This window comes from Phyllostomus hastatus, unplaced genomic scaffold (genome assembly GCF_019186645.2).
Source record: "Phyllostomus hastatus isolate PE091 unplaced genomic scaffold, TTU_PhHast_1.1 phas_scaffold_21, whole genome shotgun sequence".
NCBI lineage: Eukaryota > Metazoa > Chordata > Mammalia > Chiroptera > Phyllostomidae > Phyllostomus > Phyllostomus hastatus.
In genome coordinates, this window is record NW_025334017.1 from 24,984,434 (window position 1) to 25,005,842 (window position 21,409).

General features: G+C 32.1%; 1 protein-coding gene across 43 annotated transcripts in view; it reads left to right on the forward strand.

Moving 5' to 3' along the window:
• The window catches only part of RIMS2 (regulating synaptic membrane exocytosis 2), a 467,197-nt gene that overhangs the window by 229,100 nt on the left and 216,688 nt on the right, over positions 1 to 21,409 (forward strand). For 25 of the 43 annotated variants that reach the window (XM_045861580.1, XM_045861553.1, XM_045861554.1 and 22 more), the window contains 6 exons: positions 2,778 to 2,845; positions 4,666 to 4,785; positions 6,937 to 7,036; positions 8,121 to 8,244; positions 9,898 to 9,944; positions 13,096 to 13,208. In XM_045861580.1, coding sequence (XP_045717536.1) covers positions 2,778 to 2,845; positions 4,666 to 4,785; positions 6,937 to 7,036; positions 8,121 to 8,244; positions 9,898 to 9,944; positions 13,096 to 13,208 — 572 coding nt within the window. Of the gene's footprint in view, positions 1 to 2,777; positions 2,846 to 2,961; positions 3,171 to 4,665; positions 4,786 to 6,936; positions 7,037 to 8,120; positions 8,245 to 9,897; positions 9,945 to 13,095; positions 13,209 to 21,409 lie in introns of all 43 variants that reach the window. The other 18 variants (XM_045861532.1, XM_045861535.1, XM_045861544.1 and 15 more) reach the window with 1 other exon arrangement.

The window sequence follows — 21,409 nt, forward strand, 5'->3', positions numbered from 1 at the left end:
TATTGGTCTACATTTTTGTTGTTGTTTTCCATTTTCTTTTTGTTTTCCATTTGTTCCTTCATTTTCTTTAGTTTCTCTGGGTTATTTGAACTCATTTTTGAACTGCTTTTTTATTCATCTGTAGTGTTTCTGAGTGTATTTCTTTGCAAAGGTAATTTTTTTTTAGTGGTTGCTCTAGGTATTATATTACATATGCACAACTTATCACATCTTACAGGTAATGACGTCTTGCCAGTTAGAGTGAAATGTAAAAACCTTAGATATTTTATTTTATGTTTTCCTGTTTATAATGCAGTTATTTAAAATACTTCTATGTATGTCAAAAAGCACATCAGACACTGTTTACTTCTTGCTTCAAACATCAGATATAATGTAGAGGAGAAGGAAAGCCTGTTGTATTTACCCATATTTTTTCTTACCTTGATCTTTATTCCTTCTCTACATTTCTAGGTTCCTTCTTAGCCATTCTTTTAGGGTAGTTCCACTGGTGACAAATTCTCTTAGTTTTCCTTTTGTCTCATAACGTCTTTTTTGCTCATTCATTTCTGAAAGATAATTTCATTATATTTAGAATTCAGTGTTGATAATTTTTTCAGTATCAGTAATTTAAAAATATCGTGCCATTTCATTTTGGTCTCCAAGGTTTCTGATGAGAAATCCACTAGCATTTGAAATGTTTTTCTCCTTGTAAGGTTTGTTTCTGGCTGCTTTCAACACAGTTTGTCTTTAGTTTTTAGTTTGATTATGATGTTCTTGGCACATATTTTTTTATGTGTTTCTTGCTTGGGATTTATGTACTTTCTTGAATCAGTAGGCTTACATATTTTGCAAATTTGGGAAATTTTCAGGCATTATTTTATCTTCAAATATGTTTTTAGCCCCATTTTCTTTCTCTTCTTCTGGGACTACAGTAAGATGAATTTTCTGTTACCCTATCTTGGGTATTTCACTTTATGAACTGTGAATCAATACACATTTTTCTACTTTCTTGTCTCTCTGTTACTCTTCAGTTACTTCAATTTAATTTTAATTTTCATCATTCTATCTAGAATGCTTTTCCTAACATCTTTCTTGGTCTTTGTGTTGCCAAATCAAATGCAAGCTTCACTTCCTTTTTGTACCTGATGTACAGAAATCATTCAGTATAGTTGATTTCTCCTCTTATTTTGTTTAGGAAAATATCTTCTGTTTGGTTTTGAGACTGTTATCTCCCTCCCTCATTCTGTTTTACCTCTCAGTGTTTTTCTTAGTCGCTCCCACTTCTCTCTCTTATCTTCATTCTCCTCCTTTTCTTCCTTCTCTTTTTTCTCTTCCTCCTTCTTCTTTTTTAAAAAAAAAATCAAACTAAATGTTACAGTTCATTCTGGATCCTCTCCATATCTTATTTTATTCTCTGTTTCTAAATGACCTACTTACTCCTGTCTGTATGCTTACTAGCCAAATTTGTGTCTCCAGCTCAGACCTTCTGTCTAAGCTTTATTACAGCTTAGCCAATTGATTTATATTCCCACTTAAGTAATTTACAGGGTTTTCAAATAACATATCCAGAATTAATCACCATGTTTAATAAATTCTAAAATGCATGTTTTTATTTTAATATCTATGAATCTCATGCTTACTGTCAACTTAGATTCTAGGAAATAGAGTAAATTCTTCCTACTCTTTCTCTAATACAGTGTTCTTCTTCCAGTTGTCTCCCTCTCATAAATGGTCTTTCCTTACATTTAGCTGTAAATGGCAGAATCCTGGGAGCTGGCCTTGATCCTTCGGTCTTTCTTAATACTTAATTCTATCTCCAAAACACCTGTGAGTTCCCTCTTTTGTTACCATGTCTATTGCCATCACCACTCTGTTGTATATCTCATTGTTTTATCCAATACGCTAGAGCTGAGCACAATGCATAGCAAATGGAAGGGGTTTAGTAAATATTTTTAAATAAATGAAAGCACAAATAAAGTTTTAAAAGATATGTATGTACAGAGGCTAAAAAGAATTCTTTTCTAAATATAAGGCAAATAAGGAATGTATAATTTGGGGAAATAGATACTCATTCTTAGTTGCCATTTACACAAATTATCTGACAATTATTTTAAGAGAAAATTTACTTTTTATGAGAGTGAAATTTCTGAAAACTAAAAAGTTATTTCAAAATAATATTAAGTAATTTATGATATAAGTAAATTTTATTTTATTTTTACCAATAGCAGTTTCAGTGCATCCGTTTTGTCACTTTCATACAAACACTTTTTTGTGTGTATAACCAATTTTTTTAACACCTCAAATATTTTTAGGAGGTTTCAGCATTAAAAAGCATATTATACTACATTCCAGAAACAACATTTAATTACTTGGCTTTTTGTTACAGTGGTTATTGGCAAACCACTTTTTAATCTTTAAAATATTCTTTAATCTTTGGGAAAGAACTCATGTCTCTAAGCCAGCATGAAAAGATAACCTGAGTTGCAGACATAACCAATAGACTTTTTTTTTCAGAATATATAATTTTTTTTTCATTTCAATTTCTGTTTACTACTAGCCTTTTCTATTCTTTAAGGACTTTTGTTCTGTAGGGCCTGTTTAGAGACCACAAGCTTTATATTCTGCACTGTATAAATTTTACTCATTTGATATTCAAGCTTTCTCTTGATGTGTATAGTGAGTGCTACAAAGTTCTTGAAACCAGACAGTCCCACACAGTTTAAAGTGTTTATAATGTCTCTGTCCTTTCTTTCGCTGTCTCCTTTCACCGCACTCTTTTGTCCGTCTGACTCTCACAGGAGACATGGATTACAACTGGTTGGACCATGCGTCTTGGCATAGCAGTGAGGCGTCCCCAATGTCTTTGGTGAGACATGTGGAGCCTTACTATTTAATTTCTGTTATCATTTCACTTTGCCTTTTTTATTTATACCTTTGCATGTTTTCTTTTTTGTATCTTTTTTTTTTATCCCACACCTGTAGGGGACAGTCAAAAGGGAAAAAGAAAAACTAGTGAGCAGGCAGTTTTGTCGGACTCTAACACCAGGTCTGAGAGACAAAAGAAAATGATGTACTTTGGTGGCCACTCTTTGGAAGAAGATTTGGAATGGTCTGAGCCTCAAATTAAGGACTCTGGGGTAGATACCTGTAGTAGCACAACCCTTAACGAGGAGCATAGCCATAGTGATAAGGTACTGAGATTGTGGAGCCTGCCTTTTAACCTGCTCATTTGGTCTTCGTTTGCTCTCTGTCACTCATTCAAACAGAACATAATGAAAGGACAGGGCGTTGCAAGGGTCAATGTAGCATTTCTTAAGGTGCAGAAAAGAAAAACAAAACCAAAACAAACAAATCTAAATATTTCTTGCTTGCTTTGCTGTTTTTGTTGTTTGACGGCATACCAAAAATAAAATAAACAAACAAAGAAACAAACAAATAAATAAATGAAATAAAAATTAGGAACAAAGGAATGTTTTGTCTATGGTCGCATGAGATAATTTTGTAATGTTATTATAAAACAACAAATACAAAGAATTTTTTTGGATTGGCTTATTTGATTGCTTATATATATTTTCCTTGGGATGAAAATTAAATTATTAATAGTTTGAATCCCAGGCAAAAGGGAGATAATTGGGTCTGTTTGCACAGAAAAAGTTGTTTTTCTTTTTTCCCTTTCACTGTCATTTTGCTCTTTTGTTTTATTGTCACAGCATTTCAATGTAGCATTAATTAGTATTAGAACCATTGCCATCTGCTTTCGTATTTATTATTTTTGCTATTAGTGTAGTGAGACCTTTGAAATCTTATTACCATATAGCTGTGATGACTGAAACTTGTCTTTTGCCTGCTAAATTTTGCATGAAGATATGCATGTTACTTTAAAATAACTGTGAAACTATGATTACACAAATCATTTACTTTGTTATTTGACATGTAATTCATAATGGAATGGTGTTGTGATTTATGGAGGGCTTGGTTCTGCCCCAAGAAAGAGATAAACTCCTAATATTTTCAAGGTTTTTTAACAATAGATGCCATTGAATTATCTAATAAAATTAATTTACTGAATAGGTTAAAGACCTGAAAGAATCAATGAACCTCCAAAAGGTGAGAAATGTAATCTGTCCTCACCATTGAATTAGGCCTGTTTCTCCCAGAATCACTTAGAAACTTCCTGGGGCTTGTGTATTTTTTGTTATTTTAATCTAGAAATTTATGTCAAGAAAGCCCTCATCATAGGTTCGAATTTTATGCTTAATTTGACCTTTTAACTTTTATTGTAATAAGGTCTTTCAAAGTCTTCCAAACATGTTTGAAGACTATATTTTCATTTTTAAGTGAGTCTGTCTTTTCTACCTGTGCATTTATTAATCTTGAACATGTATGTAATTAAATTAGAATTTGAATATATTTTCAAGATTTTTCAGATTTTGTAGAACTATATCACTTCAATATTATGTAAGAGCACTGTACAAACTTGAGGTAATTTGCTTTTGAAAAAACTAGAGATTATAAAATCGAGGTTATAAGCATAAAGTAGTAAGCTCTCTTGATCAAACTTCAGCATGCCAACTGGTTTGTGTAATCATAATACTTTGGAAATCTGAAATTTAGAGAGATTGCACAATAAGGGGTCATTTGTCTTTAAAAAAATTAATTTTTTTGTTTTTCACTGCAATATGTCAGCACCCTGTGACATGGCAGCCATCTAAAGATGGAGATCGTTTAATTGGTCGTATTTTATTAAACAAACGTCTAAAAGATGGAAGTGTACCTCGAGATTCAGGAGCAATGCTTGGCTTGAAGGTATGTGATGAAATATGTAAGCTTTTGGGTCTATACTCCTTTACAGATTTATCAGAGAAGCAAAATGTATAATAACTCTGCCTATACTAATTTAGTGATTTTTCTTTCCATTTGCAAGAATTCCCAAATATTTGCCCTCATTATCCATTTCTTATTTTCCAAGTTTTATTTAAGCAGTTGGCATTGTTCTATGATCAAACTCATATATATAATTTTGGCAATTATGAGTTATTACTTAAGTCCTAAATACAGTGCTCAAACTTACTTTACCTATACAGTTTCATTTAGTTAATAAATATTTAGACTTGAAGTATGTAACATTTGTGTCATATAGGAATATAATTTTTATATTAGTATAGCAAAATATGTGTGTCTATGTGAGAAAGAATACTGCTTGAAGTCTGGACACTGAAAAATACTTATGTTAAGAGGTTTAATAAAAATATTAATGTACACTTTACTGTAAAGTTCCAAACAATTACTTGATAATTACACCAAGTCGAGTTCTGTTTGCTTGGTGTTTTTTTTATTTGTTTATTTGTATGGTGAATTAAAAACTGGAATGAAAAAAGAGTAAATGTTTTAGAGTTCAGCCACTGCAGAAGTTTTCCTGTGAGAAATAGTAGAAAATTTTGGGTGTAAGTGGAATTGGGCAACTAATATTTATTGGGTGACTGACACATGGCTGACACTCATCTGAGCATTTTACGTCTATTCCGTCATTTTGTTTAACACTCACGACAGGTGAAAAATAAGCTTCAAGAGTTGTCATAACGTGCTCATGGTCACAAAATGGTAGTGAAGGTGGCATTGAAATCCAGATCTGCCCAGTGGAGTAGGAGAGCAGTGTAGCATGGAGGTTAGGAAGTCTTGGCTTGATTTGTAGTTACAGCAGTTACTAGGTACATGCATTGGTCAGCTAAACTTCTCTTAGCCTCAGACTGCTCGTCTGTGCAGTGGAGATAATAATGCATACTGAATTGTTATAAGATTAAATAAAGCAATATATAAGCATTTAATACAGTGCCTGACACAATATGTGACTTCAGTAATAATTATAGTCAGTAATATTACTACTACTAACTTTTATCAAGTCAAAAATAAAAATGTTTTTAAAAATTAACATAGGGATATGTCCAAAATATCTCTACATTTCAGAATAAATTTTGGAATAATTAGTATTAACTGAACTGCAACTGAGTTTAATTCACTGCAGTTTAGAAATAAGTACATGGAATAAGATAAGTCAATTTTTTTAATTTGTATATCTTTCACTCAATTTATAAGAGAAACAAAACTATTTTACTGAATGAATTAGTTACTATTGTTTGCTTAGCTTGCTATAAAGCTGACATTGATTGAATGGCAGTTGATGACAATCGAAGCATTGATTTTGTAGGAGGCCACTCTTGCAGGTACCTCTATGGCTCCACCGCATTATTGGCAGTATTTATTTTTTTATTTTTTCTAAAGGATATATGGGGCAGGGGCAAAAGTTTACAGTTGTGATTATGCAACACACAAGAGTTTATTCTTGTATTATTATTTTAATTACTGTATTATTTCCCATGCAAACAATGATAAACCTACTTTTGTCTCAGCCAGTCCATTCATAGAAACATAAAATGAAAAAACTGGGATGCTAATGGTCAAAAGTTGGCATTAATTCTGATGAAATTAAGCAAATTTTGTGATTTTCTCAGGAAAAATATATCATGATTATGCATATTATCAATGTGCCTAGAAGATTACTAATGAAATTTGGTAGACTATCATAATAATAAAAGTAACAAGTATTTATATTATTGTGATATTTGAAATCTATAAGTAGATATGTAAATTACGTAGTACTGAAATAATATGTTTTAAGTAATGACAAAAGAATTCTGTAATAAATTATGAATCATTATTTCTAAGGTATGCAACATTTTCAAAAATAATAGATTAAATTTTAAAACATTTGGAATATTTAAAAAGCTTACTATAGGGAATATGCTTAGTTCTTAATAACAATACTACATTACTTAGAAATATTTTTAGTGTAATAAATTATAGCTTAAAAGCTATAACTTGTCTGGTTATTTTTTACTTGAATCTTCAACCATGTTCATTGGAACAATATGTCTCCTAAAACTTTCCTCTTTTAAACAGGTTGTAGGAGGTAAGATGACTGAATCAGGTCGGCTCTGTGCATTTATTACCAAAGTGAAAAGAGGAAGTTTAGCTGATACTGTAGGACATCTTAGACCAGGTAGGTTTCCATCTTTGCTTATTTATGTTTAAACTGTTAAGCTCAAGTACTTATGAAAAAGTTTTCCTCATTTAGAAGTGATTTGACCAGTAACAAAAAGCTCATTTCAGCCTTGGCTGGTGTAGCTCAGTGGATTGAGCGTGGACTGCAAACCAAATCATTGTAGGTTCGATTCCCAGTCAGGGCACATGCCTGGGTTGCAGGCCATAACCCCCAGCAACTGCACATTGATGTTTCTCTCTCTCTCTATCTCCCTCCCTTCCTTCTCTAAAAATAAATAAATAAAATCTTTTTTAAAAAAGCTCATTTCACTTAATTTAAATTTATTCATTAATGGAAACTTGTACTATTATTTCTTGAATCACATCAGATGAAAAGATTTTTATAGTTACTGATTTTTTATGGATATTCCTACTCTGTATCTAGTATTAACCCACTTTGTTTTCTGTAAGCCTTTGCTCTTCTTTTGAAAAATTCCCACATCATTTAGGAAGCAAATTTCATGGATAAACACATATTTCCTAAAATGTGTCACTCCTTTTCTTTTTGGTAATGGATAGGAGAGATCCTTGGGTGCCTTGGCGAGTATTCAATAAGATACTAAATATAAAGCTTTTTACAAGACAGTTTAGACAAGGTGCTCAGCCAAATGTATTTTGAAAAAAGTAGAAATCAGAGTAATGAAATCTACAAAGTGGTACCTGATCTTGATAGTTTCTAGAATTAGAATTTTAATTAGAATTAGAATATCTGTGTCACCAAGATGTTGACATAGGTTGCTCCTGACTTTGCTGCCCTTCACACGAAGAACTAACAACTATTCATGGACAAGACACCACAGAGAAAATCCTGGAAATCACAGAAATAACTTTTATGTTATTTTTTTTTCTGACTCTTCCTTTTTGGGTAAAATATACTATTCATCCTTACCACCAAATTTTGTGTCACTGGAGCCATTCTCACTATTTTGTAATAGTGATTTCATTCTATGGAGTTCATTGCAGTTTAAGATTGCTTTGTTTCTAGTGCATTTTTTGGCATTAGATTCTCTTTCTAAGATTATCCTTCCTGACACACACACTAGGTGATGAAGTGTTAGAATGGAATGGAAGGCTATTGCAAGGAGCCACCTTTGAAGAAGTATATAACATCATTCTGGAATCCAAACCTGAACCACAAGTGGAGCTTGTTGTTTCAAGGCCTATTGGGTAAGTCAGTTTACACACTTTTCACATGGATGGCGTTGACTACCATTAAACAATCTGTGGTATGCAATCCAAAATGTCTCTTTTGCTTTATAAAATTAAATTATTTTGAGGACTTTTTTTTCCTTTTGTGAAAAACACCTCACCAAAAAGCATGGTACCTCTTTATCTGATTATATAGTTAACTACAAAAAAAAGAGAAATATTTAGCTATTTACTATTTTTGTTTTCTTAGTAGCTTAGTAGATGGTTAATGCCATCAGTAGAAGGGTTATGCCATTGTAACCATAGTAACAGTTACTGTTAAAGGAAGTTTCATTAACTGTGGTCCTTTATATTATAAAAATAAAGATCAACTATATTCTATGGATTTTATGTATTTTTTCCAAATGGAGATTTCAACATAAGAAAGAGAGGGCCTAAGAACATACTATTCCCAGATAGAGGGGATAATTTAAGGAAAAACATAATATCTTAAAAAAACAGTTTAAAAAAATAAGCAAATGTCAAATACCCTTGTTTTTATCATTTTTTAGCTATACATTAAATGACAATTTCCAAAAGTGGGTATTATAGTCCTTTGCACCTATATTATGAAAATTACTCATTAAACAGTAGTATTTCTTTTATAGAAGCCTATATTCTAAGCCAATGTAAAAGATGTAATTAGAAAAAGCAATTAAATACTATAAACTGACAGTGATTTATTAAATATATGTTTGTAGTAAGAGCATTCCAGGGTGGAGGCTATAGAAATTATTTTTAGTTGTAGAGTATAATGCCCAGTTTTCACTCATTAGGAAATGGTTAAACTATATTACTTTGTTCTCTTTTTATGATGTAGAAAATAACTAATGTTGGTTAACTTAGTTGTTGAAGTGTTTCTTTCCAAAGTAATGAATTTGCCACATGAAATTGTGTCTGTTCTTCATTTTGTCTTTTTAAAGTTTTGTATTATGGTAGAACTACTGTATCAGCTTAGTGTATTAATCAAATGTATTTCTTTATATTAAAAGACACTAAACACTTTTTGTGTAATGTCTTAAATATTCTTTTATATAATTTTCTGAATGATCTTAACCATCAGTATCTACCACTTTTGGCAAATCTCAAACAAAATGTACATGTTTTTGGTATAATACAAAGGAATTTTGTAAGTCCCAATAAGAAATGTGTTTGCATTTTTTTCCCTGGAGTTATTACATTTAAAAATTTCAATGAAAATGGGAAAATTTTAATTTTTGTTTTGGTGATATTTCATTTGCATTTTAATATTATTGATTTAGAACAATAGCAAGTGAAAAGAGTGAAATAGAATTACAGTGTATAACTTGTACACTGTATATCTGTATAACTTGTTGAATGCAGAAATCTTTTAGAATGGACAATTGTGTAGTGAGGCGTATAGAATGTAAAGTATTTGTTTTTACAAATCTGCTATAAATATGTATAAATGTAATTTTTTAAAGTATTTGGTGTTAACCAGGAATACTTTTATTAGAAATAGAGGAATACGGATTTTTTTTTGTTCACATAATGCTGCTATTGTACACAATTTTGTTCATTTTATACTGTCCTGCTTTAATATAGGTTGATAATGATTAAAACAGCAGTTGCGTTATGTCAATAATGTCTTTTCCTTTTCTGTCTTCTCAGAGATATACCAAGAATACCTGACAGCACACACGCACAACTGGAGTCTAGTAAGTTTCATGTACTACAGAAGGGGATGCTATTAATAATGCCACTCATCGGGGGTTAAATGAAGTATTTCATCTAGTAATACAAAGTAGGAAATACAATGATCTTGTTATCAAGTATATAATCATATACAGATGGAACATATATATAGATGGAAAATTTATTATTATTTTATGTCATGGGAAAAGGTACAATAGTCTATAATACTTTAAGATAGGTTTTTTTTAACCACACTGTCTTAACTACTATGTATTTTTACATAGCTTTATTAGGATATATTACAATAAACTGTACATAATGAAAATGCACAATTAGATACATTTTGACATATGTGTGAAACCATCACAATAAAAAAATAATGAACATACTGTCACTCCCAAAATTTCCCTCCCCTCCTGCCAAAATTTTCCCTAATTTTAAAATTTACTACTGTGTAACCTAACCCTCAGTAAATAGGCAATGCTTGGGACAATCTACTGAGTAATTATGTATACTCTTATTTATATTTGTAGAAAATGAGAATATTTCTGATTTAACATCAGAGTTGTAGTGGGACAATAGACATATTGTATAAATTTATTTTAAGTAATGCTAAACATGTAAGTAGTTTTTATTGTGTTTGAGTGCTATTTTAGATGTTAAACTAGTGATTTTTTTCCTAATGAGCTAAGTTTCTTTATTGATTGAGAGCATAATAAGGGATATTGTGAAAGAAGAGAGAAGGGTTGCAATTTGAAATAGTGTTCAGGGTAGAGACCACATTTAGAAGGAAGGATCTGGACAAAGATTTGAAAGATTGGCTGTCTGCAGCCAAAGCTTTCCAGGTCCTGGAACCAGACATGCAGTGTCTCTGAGGTAAGAAAGCCGAAGGTGCATGTAAGGGGAAGGAAGAAGGCCAGTTTGGCTGCGCCTGAGTGAGCAAGGGGCAGAACGGTAGGAGAGGGAGCAGAAGAGTGGTGGGCAGCCGAACTGCAGACTCCACAAGCCACTGCACAGGCACTGGCTTTTACTTTGAGAGAAATGGAAAACTACATATGATGGTTTTGATGAGATTTCTGTTTTAAAATCTGGCTACAATGTTGAAAATATGTTAAATGGAGTTAAGAGTGAAAGCAGAGGGACTAGTAAGAGGACTGTTTTAGTATTTCAGTGGCAAAATGATGTTGACTTAGGCCATGTTGGTAGCATTGAGGTGGTGAGAAGTGGTCAGATTCTCTATATGCACAATAATTGAGAATGTCCTATCAAAATAGATCTATTTTTAATTTTATATTATAATTATAAGTATAAAATTTAAAAAATTACCAGATAGGAGAAATCCCTTTGAAATGTCATACTTTAAAATATGATCATATGACTTACTGAATCATTTTATCTAAAGTAATATGATCACATGAAACTCTAATATAATAAATATTAGTATAATGATAATAATGATGTATAATATTATCATTATCATTATCATTGCTCCCATTTTTTTGAGTTCCTAAAACAATTATTTATTTATGTTACATCATTCAGATATTGTGTGAGCAGTGTGGAACAATTCCAACATTGTTCCTGAGGAGATGGGTCCTTTTTCAAATTAGATTTAATCCTTTATTCTATAAATCCTGAAGAATAGGTTTCTCCAAGGAGCAATTCTTAGCCCTCTGTCTTTAGTTCCTCAGTTCTTTTCTTCATATGGTTTTATTGTCATATGACCCCTAAGTTTACATATAAAATTCTCTACCATTGTCTTTTCATGCCTGCATATTTGAAAAATACACTTTTTTAAGTGTCTTCTTGTTCCTTGTGGAAAGCTGAGCTTATTTTTTACTGTAAAGTCAGGATTCTTTTCACTTCTCAATGTTATAAAAGGTATCACTGCTGCTTCTGATCCCGAGACTTGGAGTTTCCCCTTCACTTTATCTCCTCTCTCTGTAGAGTTGGATTTTATCTGCATGTGTTTCCAATTAGGGAGACACTTCATGGTTTAATTTCTAATGCTGGTGTCTGCTTTACATTTGCTTCCATCCGTACATTCAGTTACCTGTTTTATATCTCTCCTTGGATGTCTCAGAAGTATCATGCCGCCTCTGTGTTCCAAATTAGCTTTCCTCTAATTCCCTTAAACACAGGACTTCTCCAGTGTGTTCTCTCCCAGGGACTGTCAGCACGGGCCTGTGCAGAGAACAAGACGGAAACACAGGGGACGTTCTTGACCCCATGTCTAGCAACAGACTTGAGGTCTTAATATTATCCTCTCTCTTTCCTCTATATCGCATATCTGATCAGTTTCTGAGTCCTCATTTTCTTATTTTATATCACCTGAATTATTTCTATTTTACTTTTGCAATCTTTCCTATTATTATTTTTGAATTCCACTTGTTCCTGACTGTTTTCCTTGTCTCTCAATTTAACCTACACTTTAAGTAAATGGTAGAGTCACCTTCCTCAAATGTGGTTTTTATTACCTCATGCTTAAGAGTTTAACGTGGATATTTTATTAGTGCCAAAGTGTGTAACCCAGAATTCCAGGCACTGAATGCCCCTAGTGTCCCATTAGTCCTATTTTTGTTCACTTTCCAATTTTTCCCTTCCCGCCATATAAATAAATTCATGCATATCATTTCTGAGTACTGTGGTTCTGCTTTTTCTGATATTCTTTTTTCATAGTCCCTGACTTTCTTTTAGCCCATCTAATTATTATAGTCTTCCACATATGGTTAAACACCACTTCCTGCAAACCTTTTTATGATTCACAGTATAGTACTATGTTTTATTATTGCGTGTTCAGAGCATCTTCAAATTGCCTTACTGATTTAGGTTTTGTTTTTTTCATACCTGATGTTTTATTTTACAATTTTCTTAACATTATTGAAAGATATGAGTTGAGTTCACATTAACAAAGTAATGTAAGTCCTGAGGAAGATGTCTATCTCTACTCTTACTGGCACAGAAAATGGTTCACCCTTAGTCCTAAGAAAATCCCTCAGCTTCACATCTGCTTCACTAAAATCCTCAAATGTATTTGGGACATTGTGGCTAAGAAAATGGTCTATATAATGACATTCTGTGGACATTTAAAAAAATTTAAGAGCTACATGGTGAAAATTATTAGCTACTAATGAAGAACTGTTATTATTACTCTTACTATAATTACCATTTCAGGTTCTAGTTCATTTGAATCTCAAAAAATGGATCGTCCTTCGATTTCCGTGACCTCTCCCATGAGTCCTGGCATGCTGAGAGACGCTCCACAGTTCTTATCTGGACAGCTTGCAGTATGTAATCACTAAATTAATTTCTCCTTTTGGAGTATCAAGTAGTATTTTTATCATATGTTGCTATTTTTTTTATTTTTTGTAAACCAAGTTCTTCTTAGAATATAACTATGCTTTTAACCCTCAACTTTCTCATTCTTAGTAAACTGAGTGAGCAAAGGGGGGTGGATTAATTAATTGAAGTTCAGTTAGGCTGTGTGTGGGGGAGAGGGCAGGGATTGAACAACAAAAAAAGAAACTCAGTTTTAATTATTTACTATAGTGCTTTCTTTATTAGTGTCTTCTGGAATTTAATGAGCAATAGAATTTGTGAAGATTCCTAAAATTTTTTTACTTTAGTAATATTATTCTAAAATTCAAACATGATTTTTGCTCAGTACCCTAAAATGACTAGAATATGTTATAAACTGTTAAGGGGTATAAAAATTCTGCACTATAGAAAGATGGTATATTTGAAATAGAAGTAAATATTTATGTATTTTCCCCATTGTTTAACCGTAAGGAAATTTTAGGTGAGTTATGAATATTGCTCTGAAATGTAATGAAACTTGAGATGCTTTTGTCAACAGACAAAACTTAGTACCTGGGTAAATAGATAATTGACTACTGAGTACACCACATGATTTCATATTAAAAGGTCTCTAATTTGAATAAAATAGTTAAAAGTTCAATTATGCATTTTATTTTCATATTAGAAGAGCTCTGCATATATAAGCCCTCACTTTTTGTTAATTCCTTGTTTTCTTTCCCTTTTAAACCATTTAAAAATATTAAAATTTATCCAGTCATATTTTAGAAACATATGGGTTAACATTGACAATAATGCCAGTAAATTATTGAACTTGAAACTTTATGGCTATTAAGAACTATTTAGATTCTCAAAATTCAGACATTGAATTTTGGATAAAAATTATAATTAAAAACCAAATTATTTTTGGGCTGATATTTTAAGAGCAATAGAAAAAAATCTTTATTACACAAGGTACAAAATATCTCCTTTTATTTTGGGGGGAAGGGGAAGTATTTGATTTATACTGAATTTTCATTAACTTAAAGGAGATATAGGGTATATAAACAAAATTAACGTATTAATATTTATTGAAAAAGTCATTAGACATGTGCATTCTGGGACTATTTTGATCAAAAAGGTTACAGTTATAAAAAATGCAAGAAAGAAAATTGAGATACTGTTAGGAGATTGTAAATGTCTTACTAAAATGAATTTCTTCTATTTATTATTTTCTTTTCCTTTCTCTTCTATAAACAGACTAAACTTTTCATTTGAGGACAATGGTCTTTTTCATTTTTCCACAATGAGTAGCATTTTTCTACTTATTCTCATACATATATATATTGACAATACAGATGTTGTCATTTATGGTTACAAATGTATGTGTCTTTTTTTGTCCACTGTTTTAGGAAGTGGTAATAAATGTTAGCTCTTTTCTTTTTTTTTATAGCTCTATTTAAATAGTTTATGTTTTTTTTTGTTAAGTAATGTCCTGGGTACCTGGATGATGTCAGTATATAAATAAATGTGTGTGTGTATGTAGTTGGTGCTGTTGGTGGAGGAGGAAGGAGTGGAAGTTAGACTTCCATGATGAGTACAACTTTGTTACCTCTTTTAAAATCCTGAGGCCCTATTACAGGTTGGACAGGAGGGAGGGTGAGGAGGAGCACAGTGCATTGTGACAAAGTTCAGATTCCACAGTTTTTCCTCATGATTTGGAAATCTGTTCTTTCCTTTACTTTGTGCACTTTTTTCTTTAAACTTTTAAGAAAATTCTGCTTCAAATTATTTTAATACTCCACTTTAACTTAATATGTTAAAATAGGGTATCTTGCTTGTTTGTAATTTACATTATTATAAAGAACAATGCCATGGAAATCCTTTAATATAAAGGATTTTGCACATTTTGTTAGGACAAAATTCTTTTGTCAGGATAACTTTCCAGAAGTAAAATTAGAATATGAAAGGAAAAGAAAATGTTAAGCTCTTGAAATCTGTTGCATACCTAAAATTTCCTCAGAAATATTTTTACCAGACTAAACTCTAATGATCTATTTAAGAAATATACATTAAGGTCTAACCCCTGTTCATTCATGATACTTAGAGCTAGGAATACAACGGTGATCAAGAGAAACATCAATTTTACCCTCATGAAACTTAATTTTATATTTATACTTTGCATGCAGGAAAACATAAGCAAGATACCGTTTGGATATAGTATTTCCCTTTATATTAAATCCTATTCCTGCCAACTGGAGACAATTCTGGTTTGCTGTAGTGCTGCAGAGGTTGGGAAAATGTACGCCCACATATATCACCCTTTGGGAACACCCCTAGGAAGTCACAAGGCAACATAACAATCTCTGTATCCTTCTATTTGATCTTTGGGCATTTTTGCTGTTGATGAGATTTTACCTGGGCCCATAACTTAACAAAATCATGACATGCTAATGCCTGAGAACAAAGATAATTTACATAGTATATGAGCCGACCTTCCTATAATATGTCAATTTATGGACTGCTATTTCCCCAAATAGAAAATATAATTATAATGCAAATTGGTGTTTAAACTTTCACCTCAAGGTTGTTGATAATTTTTTAAAAATCATGTTGTATATTTCCTCTCCATGCTGGAATTGTGCTGTTGCTTGTGATTATTCAAAGTGCCCTTAGTGTACTCACTGAGATTGTAAGTGCGAGTTCACGTTTATGACACCTGGACTGGTTGGTAGCCTTGGCACAGTCAGTACTCCCATATTTTGATTTTTCTAAAACTTAGAGCTCTTCCATAAGTTAGCAGATTCCTTCTTCAGAGACTTACTTTTATAATTCTCTCAATATTTTAAAAGTAATTTGCAGTTTTTGGCTAGTTATTTTGATAGAGTTAAGATAAAATATAGCCTTCAATTCTTTTAAAAGTGAGAAATTCTAAAGGAATACACTGATTCTTTTTGACAGTCATTTTACTTTAGGGTCTGTGGTTTATTTATAGTTGCAGTGTTTCTATAACTTTGTTTTAATATATTTGACTCCATTTTTAGTGATGACTTTGCACATGTTGTACATATCCACCTTATATGCCCATTTAAAGGGAATACGTAACTGAAGAATAGGCATGCATCCTTAATGTCCACTTAGAAACTCGAATTTACAGAAAGTTTTTGAAAGTCTATAAAGATTTTTCTTTGAGTGTTTATCCTTCATACTTTATTGTCACATCCTTTGTTATTTTAGAAGCATTGCTTAAAAGGAATGTCCTCCAGATAGTAGTGCAGTATATAGTAGAAAGTGGCATTAAAAATGCAAAATAAATTGTAGTGTATGAGTTCAAATTCTTTATTTGGATGAAACTGAATTGTTATGGATATCAGGTATTTCACCTTTAAAATAAATGAAGTATTATTAATTACAAGTTGCAATGAAATACATTCTGGTAATACTTCACCATTCTATGTGAAAGATCCAGAATCCCATACAGACAGAAAGCAGCTCAGTGGTTGCCAGGAGTTGGGAGGATGGGGGCCTGGGGCCTGATTACTTAACAGGCACAGGATATTCTTACAGGGTGTTGAATCTGCTTTGAAACCAGAGGGAGGTGATGGTTGCACAGCATTGTGAATGCGCTGAACGCCTCTCATTGTACACTTTAAATGATTTATGTGTTGTTTGAATTTCACCTCAATTTAAAAAAATAATTTAATGTTGTTATAGCCACATTTAATGTATAAACTTAGGAGTGAAGATTAGGTTTAAGTTGCCATAGATTTTAGACAATTGACTTCAGAAATCTGCGAGTTGCTCATTTGTTTTAGAAGGTTGAAAATCTTTGTCTGAAAAGATTAATTTTTTAAAAGTACTATTTCTTTTAAAGTAATCTTTTAGTTTATGAATGGGAGTAGTATTTACTTTTATTATCTTGGTATTTTTGTTCTAAATCAGATAGAACAAGTGAGAGGGCAAGGAAAATAAAATCTGTTTCTAAATAGAGGACGTGGTTAGCTCCTTCCTTTAGCATGCCTAGTTAATCTGTATACATTTCATCCATCCCTTCCCCGCTTGCTAGAGAATTACCCACCTGGAGCTATGCAGATAGATGTCAGTAACACACTCCATATCTAAACATTCCTTTCTTCCTTTGGTATGTTTCCATACAAAAAGAAAGATAGCTTAGATTTGAGAGAATGATGGCTTGTAATTAAATGATAGTTTCTTTTCAAGGTCTGCTTTTCCTTATGTCTTACTTAGATTTATGTGTTACAAAGTGTAAGTCTGATGATAAGTGGGCAGTAGTCTTAATACCTGTTAACGCTTTCCATGTAGCAGCTGGAAGCCATTAAGTACAATATACAAAACTCTTTGAGTTAGACAAGATAGACATCCACAGGAAATGTAAGGGATGGAATGGAATTTTGGTGAAAGAAGCAAAATTAAATATCTTGAAATGCATCCCCAAACCCAGAAATATGCTTCTTATTGTGTTCCTGAATTAACTGTTGGCATGCCTTATAATGAAGGCACAAAATTCTGATTATTTTGATATCTTTGTTGGAAATGGTTTCTAAAAAAGAAGTCAGAAGAGAAATGAAATTTTATTTTACTCAAAGAATATGAAATAGAATGATTTAATCGAGGCGGGCTGTATTTTCTGCCTTTAATACCATTGCCAACATAAGAAACATTCAAACCTGTGGAGAATTTTTGGTGAGTTTGCCAAACTGGCTACAATTGCAGGGAAGCAATATCTCAACAGATTGAGAAATACTCCAGAGAATGGCAGCTTAGCACCTTATTTTATACATTATATAATCAAAGGAGGAGTCATAAGGGGGTTGCATGAAGTCCGTTGGTGATAGATTAGGGAGGGAGGCAGGAGAAAGGAAACATTTGCAGTTAGGCCTCAGATAAGGTCCCTTTTAATTATGTTGGAGAGTTTTTAATATCTTTTCCAGTGGACAATAATTTCCTTGTTGTAAATTGTGGTTTTTGAAGTCTTTGTTTCCTAGGAGTGCACTGTGAAATGTTACTAATTCATTAGTCCCTGAAAGCTGGTTAATGAGCCCTTAATAATAATGTAGAATGTCTTCTTTTAGTAAAGTTGACTTATATGTTTCTTTATTTAGATTTATAGGGTGGCTAGTCACTATTTTGTAAGGAGAAAGGCTCTCTTTACCATAGATTTTACGTTGAAGCATACTATGAGGAGAGCTTTTGGCTAATGATGATTTAAAGCTTCCGAAAATTTACCTAGTTGAATTTTGTGTGCTCTATTGTATTATTTGTGTGCTCTATTAATCCAGAGAACTGGGAGTGATAGGCACAATGAAAATACTGTAGAATAGACCATATATTATAAATGGATTATATTGTTTGTTTGGTAAAGGAGTCCCTTAGTCACTGACTTGGAATTCCCTGATTTGGGAATTAATTTTTTTGAAGTAATTTACCTACCATTAAAGCTGTTGTTTTTCTGCAGGGGAATGCCTTAACCCATACAAAATTATAACTAATAGGTTTTTGATATTTTTGAGATAGTGGCATTTGGATAAAATCCAATTACCATACCTGGATTTGAGGGAAGTGAGAAATGTTCTCTGGTCCAGAGGAATGATTTTCCTGGGCTATATTTTGGACAAATAAAATATTTGCTTTGTATTTTGTGAGTTACAGTAAAAGAAAGTTTTCAGTAATATTGTTTACTTCATGAAGTTATTTTTGAGGACTTTATTTTTAGCTTATGTACATGTTAAAGTGCCGTATTGGTAATTAAGCTTTTATAGGTAAGATTGGTTTCTGACTGGGTCCAAGCCCTATTCGTTGGTTGGGGCAAAGGTCCCCCCTTTTGTTGTCATTTTTTCCCTTTGCAGCTGTCCATTAGAACTATAAATGAGAGTTTTTATTGGTTTAATGGAAACCAGGGACATTCTTAGGTTTGGATAATGTAACTATTTAATGCTGCCTGTCTAGCCGTAGCATTGGCTAAATATTTTGCTTTTGCTATCATGGTGGCAGCTTTAGTAAACCCTGGAATTTTGATAATTGCCAGTTGTTTTAATTTTTGTATTACATTTAATGATTTTGCAATTTAATTTCCTTTTTTTTATGGGCTGCCCTGGGAAATTTAAGAAACCCTGCTGTTTTAACAATATTTGAAAGTTGTGAGGTACACCAAAAGCCTAGCTATTATTAGTGTAACTAATTGGCTATTTAATTTTTGGCCAATTGACAAATGCCAGCTAGAATAAGTAATTAGGCTTGTTGGGCAGATTTTACTCAGGTAAATAAGAACTTGGTTATGTCCACCATGGAAGGTACTGCATACTCAGCTTGGTGACATTCTTGTTTATTTTTCAAACATCTTGTAAACTAAATTAAATCAGCATTATTAAGGGTTTTTTTTTTTTTAGAAACCATTCCTAGGAACAAGAGGATGGTCAGATCGTTTGATTTTAGTAAGACATATAGTGGCTTGGCCATTAATAACATTTGGAATTCAATTGTGACAATATTCAGTAAAACCCAGGAATCTTTTAAGCTGCTCTTTTATTTTTTTGGAAGAGAAAAAGATAGGATTCCTTTGAGTCTTTCAGGTTAATTAGTAGTCCATTCCTATGTATTAGATAACCAAAGTATTTTATCTGGGGTGAACAGAATCAGAACTTGTTTTTTGATATTGTGTTTTCTGGGGAATTTAGTAAGTTCCTAGAGTATAAACTAAATTATTCACATTGTATTACAGTGGAATTTCTAGGACATTTAACACTATTTAAGTTAGCTTTTAGTATTTAAGGCAATAGGTTGGACTTTCCCATATATTCCTGGGCCATTATTGTCCAAGTAAACTTGTAATTCTTCCAGGTGAAAGCAAAAAGGTATATAAATAGAATGTAGGTATTTTTATTTTTATTTTGGCAAAGCTTCCCATGTATCAAGCATTTTAAATAGGCCTAATTAGTTTAAAACTTTTTTTATAAGGAGAGAGAATAAATCCTTGAGGTATTCCAGGGCCCATCGGAATAATTCAAAGTCATTTCTTGGTTAAAAAGTCTTTTAAAATTTAAACTTTGGAAAGGTTTGTCAAACAAACTTAACCAAAAGACCATAACATAAGCCTTTTATTTTTTTGTAAATTTGGATAAAATAAACACATATGTTTTGGTAATAACTTTAAAGGACATTAATTAAACTTAAACCAGGTTTAATATTAAATATTTTGACCAGACCACAGGATTGGGTTTAATTTATATAAGTATTTTAATTTCTTTAGGGCCAATAAAATATTATACCCTAATAATGTCATCCAGAGGCAGAAAAAAAGTGCACTACACATATTATATAGATGAACACATATTATATTAAAACCATGCACATTTAGACCATACACATAATCTGAATTACTAATTTTTCTAGAGAAGGGCAACTTTAGCCACTTTAGCTTATAAACTTAAAACTTACCTCAACTTCTACAACTTTCATAACCTTTACAAAACTGAGAAACTTTCATATTTTCACAAACCTTATTCATTCAGAAATAACTATTTTTATAATTTACTTACTTTCCTTTCCCTTAAAAGTATTTCTATTTTATGCCTTCTGTTACCAAAACCATGCAAATTGTTTGTGACTTAATTTGAATTCTTAACTTTCAGAAACTTCAATTTCCAATAATAACCAAAAATGAGCAGCTGGTATTATCTAGATCAACTTTTATGAATATATTTCATAACCTGTAGAAACATAGGTCCCTTTATTGGCAAATACACTTACTTTCAAGAACCACTCCTTTAACAAAGGCGTCTATAAACAAGACTCTCATTAACAGCTCCAAATCCACTCCACAGCCTTTCTTCAACAAAAGCCAAAAGCAGGGGGACCCAAGACTTGTCCAGCAGTCAATGTTTTAGCGTTTTGAAATATTTGAATATTCAATAACCTTAATTAAAATTGAGTCATTTAGAAAGGAGTAGCTGAAATAAATCAAATTGATTTAATTAGATACGGTTAAGGTCCCTCCCCCCCAACCTTCTTGATAAGATATACCTTCCCAAAACGTTGCATTTTAAGGATGGTCCAGGTAAGAGTTCTTGGAGACCAGGTATTTGCATTTCAAAGGCAGACTTTGCTTTCAGAGTTGTAAAGGGGAGAGAATGGGTTGTTGGCATTTATTAGCTTCAGAAGCCTTTTCCAGTTCAGA